Source organism: Oreochromis aureus, linkage group 10 (genome assembly GCF_013358895.1).
Source record: "Oreochromis aureus strain Israel breed Guangdong linkage group 10, ZZ_aureus, whole genome shotgun sequence".
NCBI lineage: Eukaryota > Metazoa > Chordata > Actinopteri > Cichliformes > Cichlidae > Oreochromis > Oreochromis aureus.
This window is the reverse complement of record NC_052951.1, coordinates 22,791,365-22,816,063: the sequence shown is the minus strand read 5'-3', so window position 1 is coordinate 22,816,063 and position 24,699 is coordinate 22,791,365. Positions and strand designations below refer to the sequence as shown.

At 36.7% G+C, this 24,699-nt stretch overlaps 1 protein-coding gene across 1 annotated transcript in view; it reads right to left on the bottom strand.

Moving 5' to 3' along the window:
- Positions 1-10,810: 10,810 nt before the first annotated feature.
- The window catches only part of LOC116309365 (gamma-aminobutyric acid receptor subunit beta-2), a 60,903-nt gene continuing 47,014 nt past the window's right edge, over positions 10,811-24,699 (bottom strand). Inside the window, exons 6-10 of the mRNA XM_039617936.1 lie at positions 20,233-20,370; positions 18,761-18,913; positions 16,582-16,826; positions 15,251-15,391; positions 10,811-15,122 (exon numbers count right to left, since the gene is read on the bottom strand). Of these exons, the coding sequence (XP_039473870.1) occupies positions 14,775-15,122; positions 15,251-15,391; positions 16,582-16,826; positions 18,761-18,913; positions 20,233-20,370 (1,025 nt within the window). The 3' untranslated portion in view covers positions 10,811-14,774. The remainder of the gene's footprint in view (positions 15,123-15,250; positions 15,392-16,581; positions 16,827-18,760; positions 18,914-20,232; positions 20,371-24,699) is intronic.

The following is a 24,699-nucleotide window of genomic DNA, read 5'->3' as shown; positions in this document are numbered from 1 at the left end:
GAATATTGGGAGCAACAACACCATGAAGTCCAAAGAACACACCAGACAGGACAGGGATAAAGTTATTGAGAAATTTAAAGCAGGCTTAGGCTACAAAAAGATTTCCCAAGCCTTGAACATCCCACAGAGCAGTGTTCAAGCCATCATTCAGAAATGGAAGGAGTATGGCACAACTGTAAACCTACCAAGACAAGGCCGTCCACCTAAACTCACAGGCCGAACAAGGAGAGCGCTGATCAGAAATGCAGCCAAGAGGCCCATGGTGACTCTGGACAAGCTGCAGAGATCTACAGCTCAGGTGGGGGAATCTGTCCATAGGACAACTATTAGTTGTGCACTGCACAAAGTTGGCCTTTATTGAAGAGTGGCAAGAAGAAAGCCATTGTTAACAGAAAACCATAAGAAGTCCCGTTTGCAGTTTACCACAAGCCATGTGGGGGACACAGCAAACATGTGGAAGAAGGTGCTCTGGTCAGATGAGACCAAAATGGAAATTTTTGGCCAAAATGCAAAACGCTATGTGTGGCGGAAAACTAACACTGCACATCACTCTGAACACACCATCCCCACTGTCAAATATGGTGGTGGCAGCATCATGCTCTGGGGGTGCTTCTCTTCAGCAGGGACAGGGAAGCTGGTCAGAGTTGATGGGAAGATGGATGGAGCCAAATACAGGGCAACCTTGGAAGAAAACCTCTTGGAGTCGGTAAAAGACTTGAGACTGGGGTGGAGGTTCACCTTCCAGCAGGACAACGACCCTAAACATAAAGCCAGGGCAACAATGGGATGGTTTAAAACAAAACATATCCATGTGTTAGAATGGCCCAGTCAAAGTCCAGATCTAAATCCAATCGAGAATCTGTGGCAAGATCTGAAAACTGCTGTTCAAATGCTGTCCATCTAATCTGACTGAGCTGGAGCTGTTTTGCAAAGAAGAACGGGCAAGAATTTCAGTCTCTAGATGTGCAAAGCTGGTAGAGACATACCCTAAAAGACTGGCAGCTGTAACTGCAGCAAAAGGTGGTTCTACAAAGTATTGACTCAGGGGGCTGAATAATTACGCACACCCCACTTTTCAGTTATTTATTTGTAAAAAATGTTTGGAATCATGTATGATTTTTGTTCCACTTCTCAAGTGTACACCACTTTGTATTGGTCTTTCATGTGGAATTCCAATAAAATTGACTCATGTTTGTGGCTGTAATGTGACAAAATGTGGAAAAGTTCAAGGGGGCCGAATACTTTTGCAAGCCACTGTACAGTATCACATGCATTCAGACTCCTAGAACAGATACAACTTAACAATACTGAAGCTTGGTAACTGTATGAAAACTATAGTGTAAGAATTGGCAACATAGTTTTACAGTTTGGGGTCATCAGTAAAGGTTATGCTTTATTTTGAAATTGTTCAATTTTCCCACCTCCAATATATATGATTTATATGCAACACTTCAATTAATTACTTTTAAACTTCTATTTAGCAACAAAATGGGAACTTTTTAGGGGTACGTTGTATCAGCTGTTAGAAATCCATCCATCCTTCCATTCTCTTCCGCTTATCCTTTTCAGGGTCTTGGGGTGCTGGAGCCTATCCCAGCTACTATAGGGTGAGAGGCAGGGTACACTCTGGACAGGTAACTCAATTCCCCTTCTTTGCAAGCCAGTGTGGCAGAGAGCACATTAATGTTGGTGGTCTATTGAGTACGCATTATTCTTCAAATAAAAAACTGTGGTCTTATATTTTTATTATTTATTCATGAATTCAATTATGCTAACAAGTAGCATAGCTTCCAAATAATATTCTGCATGAAGTTTGAAAATCAAAATGCACTCAACTGCTCAATGTAGGCACTGAATGGGTTTGTTGAGAATAACTAAAATAGTCTAGTGCATTTTAATGCTAAGAAGATATTTAATCCCTTGTGCAAGTAACCCTATGGTAGCAGGGTAACATGTTTTTGAAACCAGAACTTCTATAATCCCTTAAATTCCTAATGTTAGCCACACTGTTCAGGTCACAATTTCAATTTCAAATGGTAAATGGCCTGTATTTGTATAGCGCTTTTCTGGTCCCTAAGGACCCCAAAGCGCTTTACACATCCAGTCATCCACCCATTCATGCACACATTCACACACTGGTGATGGCAAGCTACATGTAGCCACAGCCACCCTGGGGCGCACTGACAGAGGCGAGGCTGCCGAACACTGGCGCCACCGGGCCCTCTGGCCACCACCAGTAGGCAACGGGTGAAATGTCTTGCCCAAGGACACAACGACCGAGACTGTCCAAGCCGGGGCTCGAACCGGCAACCTTCCGATTACATTTCAAGATGCTAGCAAGGTCTTCACATTAGTCAAAGGTGCTTTTTGTAGCCTATATGCAGTAGATGTGTTTGAATATGTTAGTATGATAACACAATTGAGTTGGAATTGTCACATCAGGCACTAGGTGAGTGGACCTACAGGCAGATCTCACAAAGGCAGTTCAAAGTGTTTATTTATAGATAGACGATTCTCGTGAAACACACAGACTGGTGAGGGAACATTCAGGAAGGGGTAAGGGTCCAAGGGGGCTCGAGGTGATCCAGACAGGAGGGAATCCAACTCGTAAACCAAACCAGCAGCCACTCCACTCAATCCAACCTCACTCACTTGACTTGGGGGGTAAAACTCTCTCTCTCACTCTCCAGACACGATGACAAGGGGAAGCCACAACCTGCACACAGGGAAGACGAGGATCACTGCAGAGATGCCACAGAAAACACTTGAGGAGATGACAGAGATGTAGGAAACAGGATTTTGCTACCAAAGTAGATCAGCATTCCAGTGATGACTGGAAGTTTACCCACGCCTTAAGTAAGAGAGAGAGAAACAGGATCCACTGGAGAGTCCAGGTCCTGACAGGAATGGTGATTATGGATGGCTGAGTAATCAGTTTTTGTTACAGGATCCTAACTGAGTAAAGTGACCTGAATGTACTGAACTACCACTTAAAGAAATGGTTGTGTTCTCTAAATACCAAGGAAAAATGCATTAGTGGTTCATTCATGATCTTCTTAGTACATGCCAACCCAGTAGCAAAATGTATAATAGACACATCACACACCAGTTCACCATGTCTGTTTCACGCTTTGCCTCTCCAAAATGTGAAATGGACACATGCAGAAGTTGCCTTACTGGATGCAGAAGTTGCATTACGGGATGCAGAAGTTTCATTACCAGTAGGGGGGAGATACAGTAATATATTTAAAGCCACGAAGTCGGTAGTGAGCAAAAACATAAAAACAGTTCAGGGTCTTAATCACCAGAAACTATTAAGATTGGCGGCTAGTATGTATTTACATGTAAATGTGTTAACAATGCATGTTTAAGCATTTTCCTGTGATTATTTTCATGTTGGCTTGAAATAAAATAGCTCCCCGCTGCTGCTACTGCAACTTACTGCAGCATTTTGGAGAGCTAAAGTGTGAAATGGACACAGTGAACCTGTATGTCTGTCACACGCTCTGCCTTGATATTGGGTTGTACATGCGTACATGATATCCTGGATCATCTTTTTTGAAAGACAATTAGTTAGTTAATTAGACAATTAGTAGCATTACTGTATGCAGTGGTCTTAATTCTAAAGTCAGAACTCTATGTCGAGATGAACTTGTGTTCTGTTGATTCCTTTTCAATTAGAACCTGAGAAAAATTCAGAAAAATCTATATCCAGTTACTTTGGTTTGTTTACCTTTGTTTATTTGTTTATGTTTTTTTCACTAAGAAAACTGAGAGCTGAATTCTCAAATTTAAGTGTTAAAATGTTTAAACGTTGTGTTACGACTGCTGTTGTAATGTTGTGTAATATGCAAATCTCAGTGTGCAGGTGCCTTTCCGTGATTGGTGGCTCCAGAGGACGGCTCATACTGATTGGCTAGCTACCTGGAGACAGCTTATATGATAACACCGCCATGGATGGCCAGTCATTCATCCTCGGCTCATCCCAACCAGCAGATCTTTTGTTACTTGCCCATTGCTGTTCGCTGTATACAGGAGTAAGTAGGGGTGGACTGCCTTTTTGTTGATTATAGTTTTCTCATGTTTTTCTTAGTTAAGGAGGCAAGTTGCTGTCATTTGGTCTGTTTCTTTTGAGAAGGTAAATTTGTCAAATCCTCGAGATAGGCTCCTTTTGTTTGTTGTTTTGGCGTTAGTTCCTTTTGTGTTGAATAACCTAACGAATCAACATATTGTAAATAAACCACTATCAAACTTTACCAGTTGTGTGATGTGGCTGTTTGGGGTCTGGCGAGGATGGATCACCCTTATGTTGTGAACCAATACCAAACAAAATTAGTATATAGTGTGTTTACTGTAGTGTATAATTTTATCCAGTTCATTCTGTGGTAGCAGTTTATTGTTATTATTATTAGCAGTAGTATTAGTATGCAGGTAGTGTACAATTTATTTTATTACAATAAAACTGTGATGAAAGAGAGAGTGAAGCAGGGTAATGTAGTGCATTGCAAATTAAAATGACACATCTGTCAGTTTTAATTTCTCTAAACGTCCTACTCTAGTTCTTATTTGTTGTTTTCAGTTACACTTTTGTCCTTCACATTTTCTGACTTTTATTCTCTATATATCCCTTTTCTCCCATTATATAAATTAAGGTCATTGATGCAAACATGGATTATATGCAGCCCATCCTAATACAACTGATACTGGGATTTATCTTGTAACACAGGTTGGGTGGACAAATTGTTTATTCAGTGTTATGCAATTAATCTGCTTTGCCATTTAGAATTTCTTTATTGTTAAAAATACAATGGGTAAGCTCTATGTATTTGCATATGGATTAGTAGAATGGCGTCAAAATCCTTATGGAAATACACTTGGACATTTTTCAGTTCTAAGAAAACAGAAGTACCATTTTTTCAATTTTTCACCATCACATTAGTATAAATTCTGAGCTTATTCAGTACTTTGTCTATTGGAATAGATTTTTTTGGCTTCAGAAATTTTTCATAGACATAGCCAATAAAAATGAATGCAACACATGAAACTGGAAATTATATTGAAAATAATTTGCCCATGAAAGCAATATACTTTTTGTATTATGCTTTCACGTTTTTAATCCCTGCTAATGTAAAGAGATTGTGGGTCTGTTCTCCCACGCAACCATTTCTGTTCCATAGCTTTTTTATTCCTCTGGATCTTTTCACAATGAAATTAATTAAAGACACAGGGAATAACGTATTGAAATAATATTCCTGGCAGAGTAAAGTGATTTTATAAATACAATTGCCAGTCCTTTTAATAGCATCAAGTGCTTTGGAAGATTAGGGACAAACAAGGATTCATGCATTATGTCTTCATTTGCAGATTATCCTATTCAAGTGGATTTGTTCATTAAACTCGCTAACCACAAGGAATCAAAACATTCTTGTTCAAGGGTGGCGCAGAGAAACTTCTGTCTGAATTTTTATTTTTTCAATTTAAATGATGTTGCTAAACTGGCCTTATTTAATGCTACTAATGTTGTGTAACAGAAAGGATGTTAGTGCTTTTAAGTGGAAGTGGAGCTATTTCAGATATATTCAGCCATGTAATTTAGGGCTAATGTAGCATAATGTACCATTTGCTTGGCACTGACAGACAGCCCAGTCTTTAAGGTTCAGCTTCTTCCTCCACTCGTCTTTCCTATCCACATGGGCAAATTAACACATACCCACATTTCTGCACAGCTAGGGCACCCTGTGGGTTCCACCTGGTGTAAGCATCTCATGGTGTGGTATTCACAGAGCCTCTCTTCCTCTTCTCATGCTACTCCCAGGAAGTAGAGGCCATGTTCAAAGAAATTAAGTCATTTTCTAAGTGTTCACTAGGCTTTTATACTGTACACAAGTTATGACATCACTAATCTTGATTTTAGAAAATGGCAGGACAGGAATGGAGCGAGGAGAGTCTGGATAATATATCATTTTCAGTCTGGTCTATTTTTGGTCACCTTTGGATCTTTACCAAGAACCATTTCCTGGGGGCCATCATTGTCTAATTTACGTTGTCATATAGACCGTACATGATGTGCTGAATACCCCTGTAAAGAAATTTACAGGGCACGGAAACGTAAAATACATACACAAAAAGGAGATTGTGAAACACCTCAAAATATTTACAGTATTTGTGTTACTACAATATCCCATTTGTCTTACATATTGCTCGTACCCTTCTTACTTCCTGCTACCCCCTTTGCTATACCTCTGAGGGCAGCTGGTATTGTCAGAGGTAGAAGTAGCCAAGGGTATAAAGCCTGCTCTTTCGGTCCATTTTCTCTCCCTCTAGGGAGCTCCATCTTCCTCATGATTTTCTTGCTGTTAGTTTTTTCTTTTCTTGCAGCCTTATTCAATGCACATTTCAATCAGCCATCCATATACTCCATAGGTAAATTTCATCTGTAGGTTTTCAGGCATGCAGGTCATGGTAGACTTTGGAGCTTGAAAAAGAAGGTGACTAGACTTCTTTAAACTTAAGCAGCCCCAAAATTGACTTTCATCTCAGAGAGTTCATAACAACATTAAGGACAATGTTTAAAGAAGTCCAGTCGTCTTCTTTTTCAAGCACCCAGCAATTGCACATGTAGCAATACATTTGTAAGAGCCTTTGCTGTATCTTGATGCATGTTGATCAACCAAGAGACTAAATGAGACATTCAGTTTTTTAAAAGCATTAAAAATGTCTAACATCAAACAAAAGTGAGAACATAAATAATATTCATAACCAAATATGGATGACCAAGACAATAAAGAGTCATGTATATTTGGTTTGTAAATGTGTTTGTATGTGGATGCATATTTCTATGTACTGTATCTATCTAATCCTTCTGGGTCTTTGCTGGTATGTGATATTCATTTATAATAGAACATACTAAATGCCTACATTCATCATTTGGCCTCTCAGTTGGCTTTATATGACATTTGAATCAGGAAAATATACCAGATGAGAACTGATATTGATATTAAGGTGTAGAAAAAGCAGTTTTCCTCACTGGAGATTTTTCGGTGAGCGTGAAGTGAGAAGTGACGCTCTTAAAAAGCACAAGACGGTAGCTTTGCTATAAACTGAGGATTTCTAATGGCTTTGACAGCCACCTAGTGACAGTCAGTATGACCTTAACTCCATATCCTGAGCACAGTTAAAAAGAAACCGAACTGCAGTTGTTTGTGTCTATGCTATGTGAACATGTTGCCTCGTTAGAAGGTGTAAAATGATTACAGAATTTACACTGGGAATGTCTGAAAATTGTTTCTTGTTGAAAATCTTGAAAAACTGTGCACACTCGTATACAGCATATTTGCTTTTTGAATCTTGAGCTTTGTGACATCAACGTGACATTTTTATCTACACTCACCTTGTATTTTGCTCACTTAATGAATGCTGTATCAAGATTTCTTTAATTATCTATAGATTCCTGATGTAGATGCGTAGCAAAATTGCTTTTGCTATATATGTGTTTATCGAAACTATATTAAACATATTTCTAAATAGAGTGCACAAAAGAGAATAATTAATTAAAGAGCTTAATGTATTCATCTAAGAAAACAAAAGACATTACTACACAAAGTTGGAATATATGCATTTTGTTGATTAGCTGCCAGTACATTTTTTTAAATCACTGTGAAATGGAACGATAACTATAGCTAGAACATTTTGTTCAATTTGTGGGAAAATCTGTCTTTTAGCCCAGAATTTTAAAACAGTTTCTTCCAATAGATTATGCTCATTCTAAGATCAAAGCAATGCATTAAGAAAATGTGCTTTCTACTCCCAGACTAGAGAAATTATTGCAGTTCTAAATGTCCCACAAATGGACATCAGTGGTTGTAGCAGATCCATACATTTGTTTTTCTTCATCCAACAACCTGTTTGTACATAAGGAGAAAAGAGTGTGCTTTCATGATGATACCTAATGACACCACCTTATTATCTGATGTGTAATTCTTCTAATTCAACCATGTGTTTCTCACATTAGTACACATCAAAGTCTTCTAATGCATGCACTCTATCAATAAATGATTAAGATCAGACCTTTTTAGGTCACTGCTATCCCTTAATGTATTGCTAATATTTTTCTAGATTGTTTAGAGCATTTTTTGTCATTTCTACTTTAAAGTCCGTAAGTTTTTGCACAGTTGCATTTAAAAAAAATAATAATTTTGCCTCTGTTTCCAGCCACAGTGGACTTCAAATTAAAAAGATGTTCAGATTTAATTCAAGAGGTTTAGTAAAAATTTTGCATGAACTGTTTGAGAAGTAATGTTTTTTATGCCCACATTTTCAGAGGCTAAAAATCATTTGAATAAAATAACAATTTTAAATATAAGGATTGGTTTTAAGTCATTGCACTTAATGACTGTCTGAAGCGTAGAAGCCATGGACTTGACCAAATGATTTCTTTCCTTTAGGTCTGACAGGCCTGTACTGCAGCCACCTGTAATTGCTGCTTGTTTGCGGGCATGCGCGCCTTCAGTCTTGTTGCCAGTAACTGAAAAATATGTTCTGTTGAGTTAAGATCATATGGCTGACTTGGCCATTGAAATTTATCACACTTCTTTGTCTTGAGAAATTCTTGCTAATGCAGTATGGGTTGCTGACTAAACTAAAATTCTTCCACTAAATACCACTGGCTTTCTATGGTTTCTGGTCACAAGATTTCTGTGAACTGCTTGCTGTTTAGATAACTGATACTGATGACCTGTAGACAATGAAGTGAAAGTGGAAAAAATACCTGAAGTAAGTGCTTTTAAATACAGGTTTATTTCATATTTGATATTACTTTTTGGTCTCTTACCACACACACTTGACACACACACTAGTCCAATATCTTCCTGACTTAAATTTTGCCTGTTGTCTGCTGTCTGAGAGAAATAATCAAATGGGATATTTTCATGAAGAAGTCACCATAAGAGCTAAGAATTAGTTTCATTTTCTAACCATAGAAGAAGTGCATGTTAGAGTTGGGGTGATTTCCTCAACAAGTAAACCAGAGGCAAGTCACACATATAAGCACACATAATCACAAGGGCACACACAGTGGGACTGGCTGACAGTATCTTCAGTCTAATCAGAATCTTAATTAGTCTGCTAGCAGCGTCCCATTAACATATATTCCTCCTAATTAACTAGGGACACACACATACAGAAGAAGAGAAGCAGAGGCAGAGAAATTAAAGATGTTTCATGAAGTTACATAATATGAGAAAATAAATTAACAAAGTAGAATAACAAAAGTAAAGCTTGAATCCACCAACCTTATTCTGCCTTACTCATAGGAAAAGGTCATCTCAATAGATACGGTGGGAAAAGAGCTTTTCAAGCAAAGTCAACAAACACATTTAACCATTACTGTACTCTAGATAATGAAAAGGAAGGTGAAAATAATTGGTCGGTTATCTCACAGGTTAGTGTCAGACAACATCTGAATAAACACAGATTTAATACATAAAGTATATAAAAGGAAAGTTGAGTGGAAGAGAAAGATGTGTTAGGAACAGGGGTATGAGGAACACGGATGACCACAGGCTTCAGAAGGTTGTCAAGAATCATCATTTCAAGGGTAGGTACATCAAGTGCCACCATGCACAGATTTGTACAGGAAATGGGCTACAACTGTTGCATTCCTAATATCAAGAAATTCCTAAACCAATGTCAGAATAATCCTACCTGGGCTAAGCAGAAAAAGAACTGGAACAGATTCTGTAGATGATTGATAGAGTTGAGTCTTGGATTATCAAAAATCGAATCACATAAGCATTTGTATAAAAATGGAAGGTGGGCTTTTATATTAGAATACACTGAAACACACACACAAACACGCGCACATATACTTCCGGTGTCTATATTTATCCAGATGCTCTATCATAAAGCCATACTTTTATATTACAATTATCCTTCAACACTGAGTCACCATTTAAAAAAAAATGCTGGTATGATATATTGGCTGAACAGTCACTGCTTCCCTTTGTAAGTTTAATCTTAAACTGAAGACTGTGGGTGATGACCAAAAAAGGTGTTGTGGGTGAAAGATAAAAAGACACATTTCACACTCATTCTAATGTCTTTGTTGCGATGCCAAGCTTGCCTACCGCTCTGTGTCATGAGTCATGTACTCCTATTCAGAGCCACAAGAGCACTATTTCTACACCGCGGTGGCTCTGTTTCAAATCTCAGCATAACACTCTGCTTGTGTGGAATGGAAAAGGTTATGCATAGTTACATACAATTTTGTTGCTATCACATGCAAGTTCTTTTGATTTATCTGGCTTAGGCTGGACTACAGTCATGTTAAAACATAGGTGTGTGTGTTTCATTATAATGGGAAGAGTGTTTAGAGAAAACTCTGCTCCAGTGAAAATGGGCTCTTTCAATTTTTCATTCAACACAATTCTTCAGTGGGAAATGTACAGGTGCAGAATCATCTTCTTATGGCAGTTTTACTAATTTTACGGATTTGTGTACAATATTCCAAAGTTCATACACATGCGAATGACTCATTAACCTTCTGAAGTGTTGGTATGTGCTTTCCAGAAGATGAATCATAAAAAGATGCCATCATGTCAGAAAATGACTAGTTTTAGCTATTTTGTACTGCAAAAGCATTAACTGCATTATATGTTGCAGTCGGTCATAATTCAAGTACATTTGTCTACATTTTGTTAATTTTACACAACTGGGAATACTTGCCATGCATTGAGATCACTCTGCTTTTTTCCCTTATTTGAAATAAGTGCAAAACAGGCATTCTCTGAACTGTATATAATATTTATTATCAGGGAAATAATTTCACTTCCCAAGTAAAGACATAATTTTTACAGAGCTTGTCTTTCAAAAATGTGCAGCTATGTTCTTATGAATGACATATACAAGGGTTTTCCAAGGTGGAGGGTGTTGAGAGTAAGTAGGATTGATGCTGCTTGGAAAGAGGTCCAGGGCAGCAGGAGGCTAAGGCTTCTTCTGTGACTGTGTGCAGACATACTCAGCCAGAAAGATGTGTCATTTAGGCTTTTAAGATGTCATTCGTTCCAGATTCTCCTAAATAGAATCTAGAATTTTCAAAAACCTTAACTTTTCAGGAATTAAGAAAAAAAAACATTTTCAAACCATTTACAACCATGTATTTTATATGAATTAAATTTTAAACAAGGTATCTTGACAGGATTTCATTATCATACAAATCATTACATTTTCACTATCCCTAAGGGACAATGCAACCAATAAGCATTGTATAAATATGAAAAATGCTCAAACTTGTTTTACAAGGTTTAGAGAAAAATGGGTTTTGCCATTTTTACATTGGAATATAGAAGTATAAAAATATATGAAACAAAAAAGTGCTGTGAAGTACAAACACACATCCAAACTGTGCTTTGGAAATGCATTGCTATCTGGCCAACATGCACCCACTTCCCACACTCATACTCAGATACATCATGTGTTACAGCACTATTATTTAGATTTGTTTTTAAAATCTGAGTTATCTTTACACATGTCTACAGCTGATGTGGATAGAATAACTTTGTTTATTATTGTATTTTTTTTAATATTAGCCATGTCTAGATTGTGGTTATGGTCAAATACTGTACCATACTTTTAATATAGTTACTGTGTACTGTACTGTATCATGAGACTTATATTAAACAGGAGAAGAGAAATAAATTACAGGGAGAACAGATAAAACAAATGCACCAAGCCACTTTTTTTTTTTTAAGTACAAGTATATTGTAGTCTGTGTTGTTAATAGTGTGAACTGTGCTGACCTGAGATGTTTGACTTTTGGTCTGATACAAGGCATTATTAGCCTCTTAATCACATGACCTTTTGTATTTGTGTGTTTTTGTGTTAGTGGTGGTGTGGACTAAGCTGTGTTTAGCTAATTATTGGTACAAAAATCTCTTATACATTTGCTGAAACATTATAGCAAAAACACCCTGCAAAGGAACATCAACTACATTCATCAAGACATGTTTACATTTTGGCAAAAACAAATACTTATTCTCCGATTAATAGCATAAGATCAAAGTGATCAAGTGACATTGTTGAATAGATTATTTACATTACATCTGCTTTTGCATTCTCTCTTTCCATGTTACAATATAAATGCTATTGAAAATCTTTTTTTTTTTTTTACGTTGTGTAGAAAGTTCTTAAGTATTTATTAATATGTATTAATATGTTTCAATTTCTGATTAATAATATATATGTTTGCTATATACATATATAAATATGCTTTTGGAACATGTTCCCAAATTTTTTGTTGAACTCCTCAGAGATTTACACCAACAATCATGTTCTAGTAGATCTCTCTAAAAGTGACCCAAAAAGAGAGCAAGAGAGAGAGAGAGAGATAGAAAGATATATTAAAACAACACAGACGACAAATTTTGTGACATAATCACCATAACCATTGAACAAAAATACAATATTTCACTTACAATGCACAGTTTTCAATCTTAAGAAAGCAGTGTGAAATTGACTATTTTGATAATTAACATATAAATACCAGAGCTGAAAGCTCACTTGAATCTGCACTTTATTGATAATTAAAAGTGTGTCTAACTTGTTTGTGAGTTGTTGGAGAGTGACTATAATGGTTAAGTAAATTATTTCTAGAAAAGAAAATTGTATTTTTAATAACACCACAATTAAGTATTAAGACATTTTTTTAATAAATCTGTAAACATTATGTATATGTATTTGTGAAATGAATTAAACACAAAAACTGAGTGAACATTTGGGTAATTAGAACAAAAATCAAGGATTTACTTCTACACAGAGCATGCAGTGGGTCATAACTGTACTTGGCCACACTTTGATTAAACATTAACAGAATAAAGCTTAGAGTATTCACTCATGCCTTAAGACTCAAAATGAATATCACTTCAGAGGACTTCAATATGCGCAAGATTGTGTTTTAGGTAAATATCTGAAGTCAGCTTCCCCCCCTTCCACTATATTTAACAATGTTTATGTAGGTACAATTTCACATGTGAGGCTTTGCTACTGTTTTTTACCTTTAGTTTTGTTTTTGTTTTTTAACAGCGCAATTCAATGATCTAGATACTATAGAGCTACAGGAAAGGGACTTTGAAACTGGTGTATCTCTGCCCTAGGTTTGTTTTAAATTGAAATTGAAATATATAGTGTAAAAAGATCAATAAGGTTTCTCTTAAAACCACTCCCATGAGCACCAGATGTTAGAAGAACTATTGAGCCTCTATGGCTTATAACAACTTTTGTGCATAATCAGTTGTTCCACATAAATTCCACCTTCTGGACAGTACTGTTAGCAAGTATTTTGTCATTGTTCTAAATTCATTGTGTATTGACAGCTATATATTTTGTGATTGTCAACATTTTTCAATGTAAAACAATACATGATCATTTTACACCCATATATAGTATACAAGTCTGGCTTGGGATTAAGATGAATAAATAAACACATTTGAGTCAAACACGGAAAACAGAAAAGTCAAAATAAATATACAAATCGTGGTGTCAGTTGCTACTATAATGACATAATGCTTGTATATTTATGAATTCTATTCTCTTCATTGAACACAGGCACCCTTTTAATTTCACTGACTGTTTTTTTGTACAAAACAAGAAACAAAGAAACAATCATTATATCATCAAGCAATTTAAAGCAAACCCATGTATTAAGAATAACAATGATAAACAGATAAGAAACAAATTAAAGGAAAAACAATGAAATCATTGATCACTGAAGTGGGGAGAACCGGTGGCTTTGTTTTGCTGATAGTGGCATTTTGTGGGAAGGTGGTCCGAAAACCTACCAACCAATAAACCAAACAGAGATTTTGGTTATTAGATTAGAATACAACTAAGAGAATATGTTTTGGATTAATTGTCCATCTCTTCAGCAGAGTTCCACAAAATTGGGGAATGAATGTGAAAATGTACTGAATTGATTTTTGTGACACATGGTGGCCCAGCACCATCTTAATAGATTTTATGTTGGATTATCCTTTAATTTGTCATGCATCTGTTAAAATAAATCTCATTTATGTGAATAACAGGAATATTATTGTTTGTTCACTTAGCTGTCTGACACACTGGATAGCACCCAACAATCATAATAAACTCACTGTATTTCCTTTTAACATGCAAACTTACTCAATCAATCTGGAATGTTTTGGTAATTTCCCCATTTTAAAATGATTTTTCAAATAACAAAATCCTAAAAAAAACCCCAAATAATATGAATTTCAGGCCCGTGTGTCCCATATAAACATGACATTTTGATATAATTGAGACAGAAAGCCCTATTAACCTGAAACTTGCTTCAAGCACTTTGAATTAGTATTGGTAAAAGTAAATGGTCATTATAAAGTGTCAGCTTATCCATTCATATCTCATTTATATAACAGTTTGGCAATTACTGTTTAGTGTAAATCTAAAGTAATAAAAACATAAGAAATGCAAACATTTTAAATAACGGAAAGATGCACACATCCCATAATACATAAAATGTTAAACAAATACTCAGGAACAGGCACCTTATGTTTGTAATCTCTAGTGTAAGGTTTTCACGTGTAAGCCAGCAAATGTTCTATTCCCAGTTATGACAGATCCAGTCCGTAATTTACCGATTCAGTCTAGCAATTACAAGATCACATGAATAGAAAACAAACGAGATACAAAGACAAAATTAGCAACATATTTGCTGTTTGGTCTTGCCCTCATGAATGTCCTTTTGTTTAAACATTTGTTTTATCCTAATTAACGTAATAAAGCCAGTAAACAACATTAAAGAAAGAAAAAACAGTTGGAAAGATCATCCGTGACCATTTGTCAATAGAGTTTACATCAGACAAGTCAGGGATGGTGATTTTTAGCTGTGAAGCGCGCCTCCGTAGTCTGCTTTTCTTTTGAGTCATGTGACGCTCCAGTGCATTTCGGCCAAAATTGTGCCTGGCCAGCCCTGCTTTGCGATACTGTAGAGCTGAGCTGTCATATGTCAACATGGTATTCCGTGGGTCATTGAGACCCAGAGCCAGCTCTGAAACACCCATATCGTTCTTAATATCCAGGGTGCCCAAAAGGATGTTTTCATGTGGGTCCATCTGCCCAAGTAAAAGAGTAAAGTTTGTTAGATTCAGGTTTATGTAGTGTTGGGTTTATTTTTTGAGACATTGGCATTGACATTAGCACAAAACTCATTTGAAATCACCTGCACATCATTTTCAGATACCTTATTTTTTTGATCACCAAGTCCAATTGCTGCATCATCCACAAAGATTGGTTCCCACAATGACTCATGGCCATCCATATCACGTTGCTTCATTCTTGCATACAGCGTGTCATCTCTGCCAACTACATTCCCCACCAGCCACTGCAAGCACATTCAAACAAAACAATATTGCTGTGGTTCTGTTGATGGACTGGATTAAAAAAAATGTGTTATTGTTACATTTTACAATTTATGACATAATTATCTTCTAGTGTTTCCATTTCAAATTCCATGTCGACATAACCTAAATGGTTAACAGAACAGAATTCCTAAATTGCTATATAGACTGTGCACTCTTTGAAATAGGTCACAGGATATAAATGCAGTTATTTTTCTATTTGGTTTTCTTTGGCATTTTGCCTTGAGTATTTCAGCATTCCAGGTGCAGCCATGTTATGGTGACCATTTGCATTTTGTCAAGGCAAAGAGCCATCTGTCTCTGAGACCCTCTTTCTCTTTTTCACGAGTCATTTTGGCTTCCAAACACGGGCTACAACAATCCTACTAAGCTGCTTTAACAGTGAAGAGAGGGAACATTGGGTCAATTCTTTATTTGAAGAGTTTTTTTCTTTGTTAATTATTATTCTGAACTCTTTAGACAATCTGAATAATCCATTTTCACTGTAAATGTGATTTCATGCATTTTCATGCATGTAGAAGTAAAACATCAGCTGTGGTTTGCCTGTGTATTCAAATATATGTTTCTAGTTTTTAATTGTTTATGTAAACATTTTTCTGAAAACCATACTAATTCTGAAAGAGGGCCCCACTACACCTGTCCTCTTGTGGTGGCGGAGCAGCATTATACAACAAAGTTGACGTCAATTTGACACCAAGTTGCAATAGTTCTGTTGCAAGCCACCCTGTTGCCAATTGTGTAACCCGGGACATTGTAGTACTGCTGCCAATGCTGGGTTGAAGACACAAGGATATCATGCATCACATGGGTTCTTATCACCATTTTATTGATGAAGGCCAGAGATTCGCAGACTATACAAAGTGAGATGTTGCAGCAGTTTGAAAAGATGAGACTTTGTGGGAAAAAAAACCTTTTCGACTTCCAGTTGTGGTTTCTTATTATCTGAGTGCCAAGACCTATCGTTCAGGAGAATACTGCAGTGGGTACCTTACCTCAGGCGAGCATAAATGGATGTGGCTGTGTAAAGATGTCAACTATGTTGTGCAAAGTGACCAATGCGGTGAGTATACTGGACTCAACAAGTCCTTTCTAAATGCTGGTAGGCAGGTAGGTGACCAAACTACAGGGACAAGCTAAGCTATTAGATAGTTACCTTGTTTGGATCCATTCTCATCTTTTCATTGTTGGCCGTAGCAGTCTTCTCCGCTGCTTTTTTCTGACGCTGAGGGCCCCGGCCAAAGAAGATGTAGTTGACCAGGGCATACTCAAGCAAAGCCAGGAAAACAAAGACGAAGCAGCCCATGAGGTACATATCTATGGCCTTGACATATGGGATTTTGGGGAGGGTTTCTCTCAGGTGAGTGTTAATGGTAGTCATGGTCAGCACAGTGGTAATACCTTAACCACAGAAAAACACAAAAAAAGAAATTGAGAAATTCAATAGTGAGATTTAAAACTGCAAGTTTGTGCTTTCACCTCAAGATCAAGGTCAGAGGTCCAGTTTTCAGAAAACCTTGTCAATCTGATAACTCAAGAAAGAAGTCATACCATAGAGAAATCTACGACAAATCTTGGACAAGTTTGAATCCCGGTGACTGTGAGTCTAAGGTCAAGGTCAGAGGTCTACTTCTCTGAAAATTTTATCAATGCAATAACTCATGAATGTGGTGATGTAGGATTTTCAAATTGATACCATAGGTGCATCAACTAATAATCTCAATTGAGTTCAAATCTAAGTGACCTTGAACCTCAATGACAAAGTCAGAGGTCAAGTTTTCTAAAAACCTTGTGAGTAAAAAAACTCAAGAAGGAAGGAATAATAATAACGTTGTGAAAGTATCACATGCTTATAGTGAAGGCCTTACTGTATATTATTGGGAAGTGTAAAATTTTCTTAATAACAGTGACCAAATAAAAGGAAATAAAAATGAAAAAAGACTGAGATTGTGGAAAATAGATTTCTTTCAAATAGCAGAGCAAATCAATAATATGTACTAAAAAATGTCAGTAAGAGGGACAAATATAGAAATGTGTGAGAAAGCTTATGTTCTGACAGTTGTGTTCACCTGTCACAAAAAGGAAAGCTGTTGTAGAGTTTTATTGAGAAAACAAAGAATGATTTCCAGAAGTGTCCTTTGTTTCAGCAGGGTTGAATAAGTCCGTGGGAGAATGAGCACTGCTGGTTTTGTGTGGAATGGAGCTGGTGTGATGGGTTGTCCAAGACGGACAACGGTTTGTTCAGTGACTTGCTGTGCACCATTGGCTCAAATGCCTCCAAATGCTCGCTACTGATTCGATTGATTAGGTGACCTTGATCAGTGAAAGTAAAGGGTTTGCCCCATGATTTTAAAATTCAAAATGGGCAACATTATCAACTCATTTTACTTCTTTTTATATATTCAATTTGATTTTTATTGCATTTAAATTGTGCGAGTCATTGCATCCAGGCTTTAAGAAACATTTAAGAAACATTTTGCAGAGCATCCCAATAGAGTTGTAGTAAATTAATATAAATTAATACTGGTCAAAATAGGATTCAGACAATTTTCCTAAGCTGTTGTGATAAGAGCTTAACAATAACAACAAAGGATTTTTGCACATAGTGATTATGTGATATAGCCCTTACAAGTCCATTTTAATGCCTGAAAGGAGGTCAGGATAAAGTGGATCCTGAATCTAGTATGGCGAAGGAGGTGACCAAACATTTCCCGACTCTGACCTGCCTCTATTATAAAGCATTAACTTTTTTCATTAAATCCCATGCATGCCTTCCCCTGGACCACTAAATATAGCCCAGTCGTCAATCAGCAAAATTGCCTTGTTGACAAAAGGGAGGGGTTGGATAGAAATATAGATGAAGCTGAGTGAATGGAATTCGGTAAAAAGAAGACAGTGAACCACTGATAAACACAGAGTAGCTCGTTACAAATCTCCCAGGCAACATGGGATTTACATAATCAAGGATGACTGGAGGAAATTGCGGCTGCCCAAAAAAGAACAGACGGTTTCTGGTTTCAAAGTAGAAACAAATCAGCCTAGTCAACCATCATTATAGTTCTATGATTTAACCCTATACTTGATTAATATTTGACCCACTAACACCCACAATACTTGCAAAAGATACAGTAACAGTGTGGTTTATGTGTAGAGTTCAAAAAGTTCACAAAATGGAGGAAATAAGCAACTAGAGATAAAATGAGAAAAGACGAACAAGAGAATGTAACATGCATGCTCTTCATTTTTGTATTTAGTACAGCCAGCACACAGGTTGGGCAAGCTTCCAACCACATATTCCCCTTTTATCAGCATATTTATTGTTTTATTAACCTTACCTAGAGCCACTCTGGCAGCAGAGGCATCGTAGTTGATCCAGAAGGAGACCCAGGAAAGGATAGTGATGAGAATAGAAGGCATATATGTCTGTAGGATGAAGTAACCAATGTTTCTCTTCAGCTTAAAGCTCAGAGACAGACGCGGGTAAGAACCTTTGGATAAAGGAGAATAATAATAATAATTAAAAATATCCATTCGCTTCTGCTTATTTTTAATTAACTTAATAACTTAATTTTTAAAAAAGAGAAAAGATGTGAAATGCCGAAGATATCAGGTGTGTGGCAAAAAATATGAACACAATCATCAGTAATCAGGATCAGTTTGAACCAAGTAATTTAAATTTGTTCTTTCCAATATCACTGACTGATGAGCAACTGTTTTTTACTGCCTTCCTTAAAAAAGGTCATGGCAGACACTAAAAATAAAGCTTAAAAATCTGAAGGCTGAAACATGCGTCCTCTCATTAGGAAAACAGGGGTTTGTGACCATGTTGATCATGTGGTTCTGTCAATGACAGCGGTGTTCTGTCAGGCCAGATGGAAAATCTCTGCAACTCTTGCCTAAAATTTGTTTTGTGGTATCCAGAGGATAAAGTCTAACTTTCGTGATCTTGTGACTCTTGTTCTATGAAGATGAATGAGGACAAATCCAGGTTATTCCTGTATAGCCTGTTATTTGATATGTCAACATATATGTGATAGAAACAAATACAAATTTGGTATACAATAAAGTCTTACTACAATTGTCCAACTACAACACATTTCTTTGAGGGTTTTTTCAATTACTGAGTTTTTCAAATTAGCACTATAATTATGACAGCTTTATAACCAAGCTGTAGCCAGTGAATGTTTGACACCAGGGGAATTCCCCATTTCTGTAGGAGGTAATAAAATCCAGCACACTTCAGGTAGACACTTGGGTAAAGTTTCTTGCATACTAATAGTATACCAATACACAACAACACACATACATACACGCACAAGCAGTGTGTGCAGACAAAACAAGCTTTCATTGGTGCAGCTGCAACATTCATATTGAATTTACGTTATGCTCTCATTCAGCACAGCAGCTATCACTAATTATAAAAAAAAAAATCACTGTCCTGCTCACAAATGCTTGTTTGCATGACAAAATCATGAATATGAAAAACTTGAACATATGAATATTTCATTATATCAGGCAGTGTTCTTTTTTGTTTGTTGTTAAAATGTCATGGTATCATCTGCCTCCGAAGACAATGATTCATTTAAAGATCTGTATGCCTGTTTGTCTTCATGATGTTTAGGATTTCTGGAAATTATTTTTTCATATATATAAGTTGAAACAGTGAAAGAAGTCAGTACTGATAAAGTATGAAACATCCAAACTATTTTATGAATATACAGGGACATGGGGAGATATAATAATAAAGTAAGATTACTAGTAATAATAGTAACAATGATAATGAATCATGATTTTTATGATGCGTTACCTGTGGAGAAGACAACATTCTTGGAAATGAGCTTATGATCCACAATGGAGAACTGGGGAAGTTCGATCTTGTCTACTCCTGTCACAGCATTATCTCCTCCTCGCCAGTAGAATTCAATGTCATCTGTAGTGTAACCATCTGCGAGACAGTACAAGGAACAAGAATCACTGATTGACAATAAGGTCTACACACTATATCAGTTCACAATCTATCCCATGTCGTTCTTGTATATTTAATTAGTAATGATAATTTTTGCATTTGTTACCAGTTTACAGTCTTTTGACTTTAGATGCAGTCACTGGGCTTTGGTTTACTGATGAAAAATTCATGCCAGTCCGCAAGGAAAAACTCTTTTATTCATTTGAATGTTTTTTTTTGTAAAAGCATGTGCATTTTAAATATGCACATATTGTACATTTGCTTCCTTCTCCTCACAAGGCCTGCATAGTGTGTATATGCTTTGAAATGTTTTTAAGTTGTGGGTTTGTTTACCTGTTATTATTTTCTAATCAAAACAATCGACTTTTGTGCTCTTAGCACTCCTTGAGACACACATTTAACAGTTCGCCATACTGCAACCTTGGAAGAACGAATGCTGGTTATTAATTTTTGTGTAACTAACACATTCAATCTGTTAGTTACACAAGTAAAGCTCAGTAGTGCAATTACTGTGTGTTAAAATCTTATTCAAAGCCATTTCAACATGAAGATACCCTTAGAATTTAGATCTCTCACTACTATGCACTTCGCAATAACTGCAATGTGGTAAAAGCATGAAAGCATTAAATTATAGAAAGAAATGAAGCATATAACATCCACTAACATACATGAGTGAAACCCATATTTGGCTTAATATATTTGAGCTATATCATGTTTTGTCTCTTGAGCAACTATATGTTTAATAGCAAGAACAAACATAAAACCTGGCATCTATTCTATCATCAAATCTACTTTTGCCAAAAACATTTATATGTGAACTAACGGTGGTGAGTGTGAGAGGAGCTGACCTGAGAGATAGATAGGATCATAGCTAAAATGAAAATCTGGACCTTCTGTGGCCAATTACCAAGACTACGTGAAGTACCTTCTTAAGGTCTACTAGAAGATGGACAATCCCTACTGCGACACCACAGCAACAGTGATCACTGAGATGCTTGGCTACAAGATAAACAGCCACAAAGGGCAGTGCCCTCCATCAAGATAAAGGCAGCATGGAGGAAGATTAGCCAACTTTTGGTGCTGCTAAATGAACAAATGGATGCATAAGTACAGCAAGCCGCCCATACCTGAAGCCTTAGAAATTGTCAAGCAAAGACTCACAGCTATCGCCAGCTGCTTGAAGAGGTATACCTGAGAGACTGAAACCAGGTGGCAACAAAGAGAGGGAAAGTAGTCAGAACTGAGGGGATTGTACCACTAGAAGGCAACACTACAAACAACGAGGACAGCTATAAGTACCTGGGAATTCCACAGGCAAATGGGAACCATGAAGAGTCCGCTAAGAAATCTGCAATTATCAATTTCCTGCACAGAGTAAGGAAAATCCTGAGAAGAACAACATCTAGGCAATCAACACCTACATCCTGCTGGTTGATAATAAGCTGGCCAAAAGAGGAGATAGAAGCCACTGACAGCAAGAAAAGAAACTTCCCTATCATGCAGGGATGGTTTCACCCCAAATCCAGCACCTCGAGACTGTACACTAAGTGTAAGGAAGGTGGGCGAGGACTAGTGAGTGTCAGAACCAATATCAAGGATGGGACACCCAAAATCCAAGAAGATGGCCACAACTGACCGTGTGCTTAGTGAATACCTCAGGCAGCAGAAACCCAAGAAAGAAGAGGAGCAAGAGGAGGAAATATCATGGAAGGACAGGCCCCTGCACTGCATGCACCACTGGCAGGTAGAAGAAGTGGCTGATATTGAGAAAACCTACCAATGGCTAGATAAAGGTGGACTGAAAGAAAGCTCACAGGCACTAATGATGGCAGCACAGGAACAAGTTCTAAGCAGAAGATCGATGGAGGCTTCTCCGTCTGCTTTTTATTTTTATTTATTTATTTAATGTAATTTTTTTTGTTAATGTGTATGTGACTTTTGGTCATTCTTCTTTAAAAAAGTTTCCAAAGAAGGAATGTTAAAATGACCTCCTCAATACAGGTGCCAGAAAAGAAAAAAATAATTCCCCATGGAGTGAAGAGTACAAGGAAATTACATTAGTTGGGATGAATGAAATGAAGTCAGGACTGGTCAGGGGCAGACAGAAATAATTTAAGTTTGGATGCATCTTTTAAGTGACAAAAAAATCCAATTGAAAAACCTCTACTTAGGTTCGAATTATACAGTAAATCGATGAATCCATGAGTCCATGAATCCAGTTCCATTGGATCATCTGCAAAGACTTAGTGACTGAAAACATTATCATTTAATAGTGTTTCATGACATGACAGGAGACATGAAAATTATTCTTACTTTTAAGGATGTTTCTACTGGATGAGTAAAAGTATAGGTGGATATTACATTGTAGGCCTAATTACAACCAGTGTGTGTGTTTGTGTGGTTTTTTAATCAAACAATGATCACAGTTCAGAACTCTGTGTTCACAACAACACCCTGGCTTAAAACCCCAGTATTATTGTAAAGCCTCTGTGTTTTTCTTCCGTTTCAGCCTGTTGTTGATGTGGACAGTAACGAAATCCAATTACTTTTTTCAAGTAACGAGTAAAGTAAGGGATTACTATAGCAAAAAAGTAATTAGATTACTGTTACTTTCCCGTAAGCACGCTGCATTACTGCGTTACTAAACCGTGATTTTATTTGCGAGAGTGTCTCGTGATAATGATTTACGAGCGTGCGACGACCGTGGCAGCAACAGATTTGTGTAGATCAACATTGCATAATATGGATTGTGAAAGAGAGTACGACCGTGCAGCGTTTAAAGCTTGGATGTACTGACTTTACTTTGAGTTTGATTCTGTAAAAAGTGACATAAACATTAACGTCCGCTGTACACCGCATGGGAAGAAAACTTCTTTCTACAGCAAAAAATTAAACTTCAAATCTGAGCAAGCACCTAGCAAGCCGTCACGGGAATGTGAAATTCACAGAGAAACCCCCAGGTCCCCCCACTGACATGACCGCTGCGGCACTGGGGAAACCTCCACATGCACCACTCCTGCTAAACAGGTGAAAATAGATTTAAGAACGACAGGACTTAGTGCTGCTGAATCTTTGATTTTATTCATTTTTTGCTCTGTTTTACTTGCATATATTTGAAAGAGTGGGTGTAAACACAAAAAATAATTTTATTTTATATGCTGGAATATGCAGAAAATAGGTTTAAATGTTAAACAAGACTGTCGCATATCATTTAATTTTTGCTTGATGCATAAAGTTAAAAGATTAAAACTGATAAAACAAATTTTAAAACAAGACTTTTTCATTTGATTACAATTTATATGATGGATTATGCAGAAAAAATAGAATTGGGCTGAAAGGTCTATTGCTTTATTAAGTATTCAGGTTGTGTATCATGTTTTTAAAAAGTAACTAATTACTTTTGAAAAGAAGTAATCTGCAAAGTAACTGGATTACTTTCTTGGAGAAGTAATCAGTAATTATTAACTAATTACTATTTTCAAGTAACTTGACCAACACTGATGACAGCCAATGAGAGCGAAGGATATCTTTGACTTGTAGAAGACCTGGTAGTAAATACATGAGATTGTTGCCTAGACAACAAGAGTCTGTGCAGATACAACTTTCTGAGCCATGTGCATATGGTGAATTGACAGTATGAGGTTATAGCATTAATTATCAATCTGTGTTGTGGACACACTCAGGGGGGAACAGAGCTACTGCATGACTGAAGTGGATGACTGAATGGGGGCATGTTAGGAAAAACTGTCAACACACAAGGACTACACACATCTCTGTAATGTAATAGTATAGATGAGCAGAAGTTTGACCCAGTGCTCTTATGTCTTAGTTTTTAGTTACCTATTCAACTGGTTGTTGCTTTAACTCCTAGACTGACTTTGCAATTTTATTTTACTTTCATACTGAAGTTATTGTGTCAAAGTGTTTAGCACATTCAGATTGTCTTGATTCCCATCCTGTATGAAATTAACTGCAAGGAATATAGTAAGAGACACAAAATAAATAATTAGTTGAGAGTATATCTATTAATTACAAAATGGTGAAATAAGAAACTTAGCTTTGTAACTATTAACACGCACAAGATTACAGAACTTAGATAAAAACAACAATAAGTTTTAAATAATAAAAAAAAACACAGGGTGACGATATCTATTTTACACTAGCACAAAACCTTCTCTTATGGATTCCAATGTCAGAGCGCACCGCCAGACCAAAAATAAATGAAATTGTTCACGATAACATCAGAGGAGATAGCAATACAATACTAAAGCTATTTAACTGGGACTCTGGCATATCTCCCTGACCAAA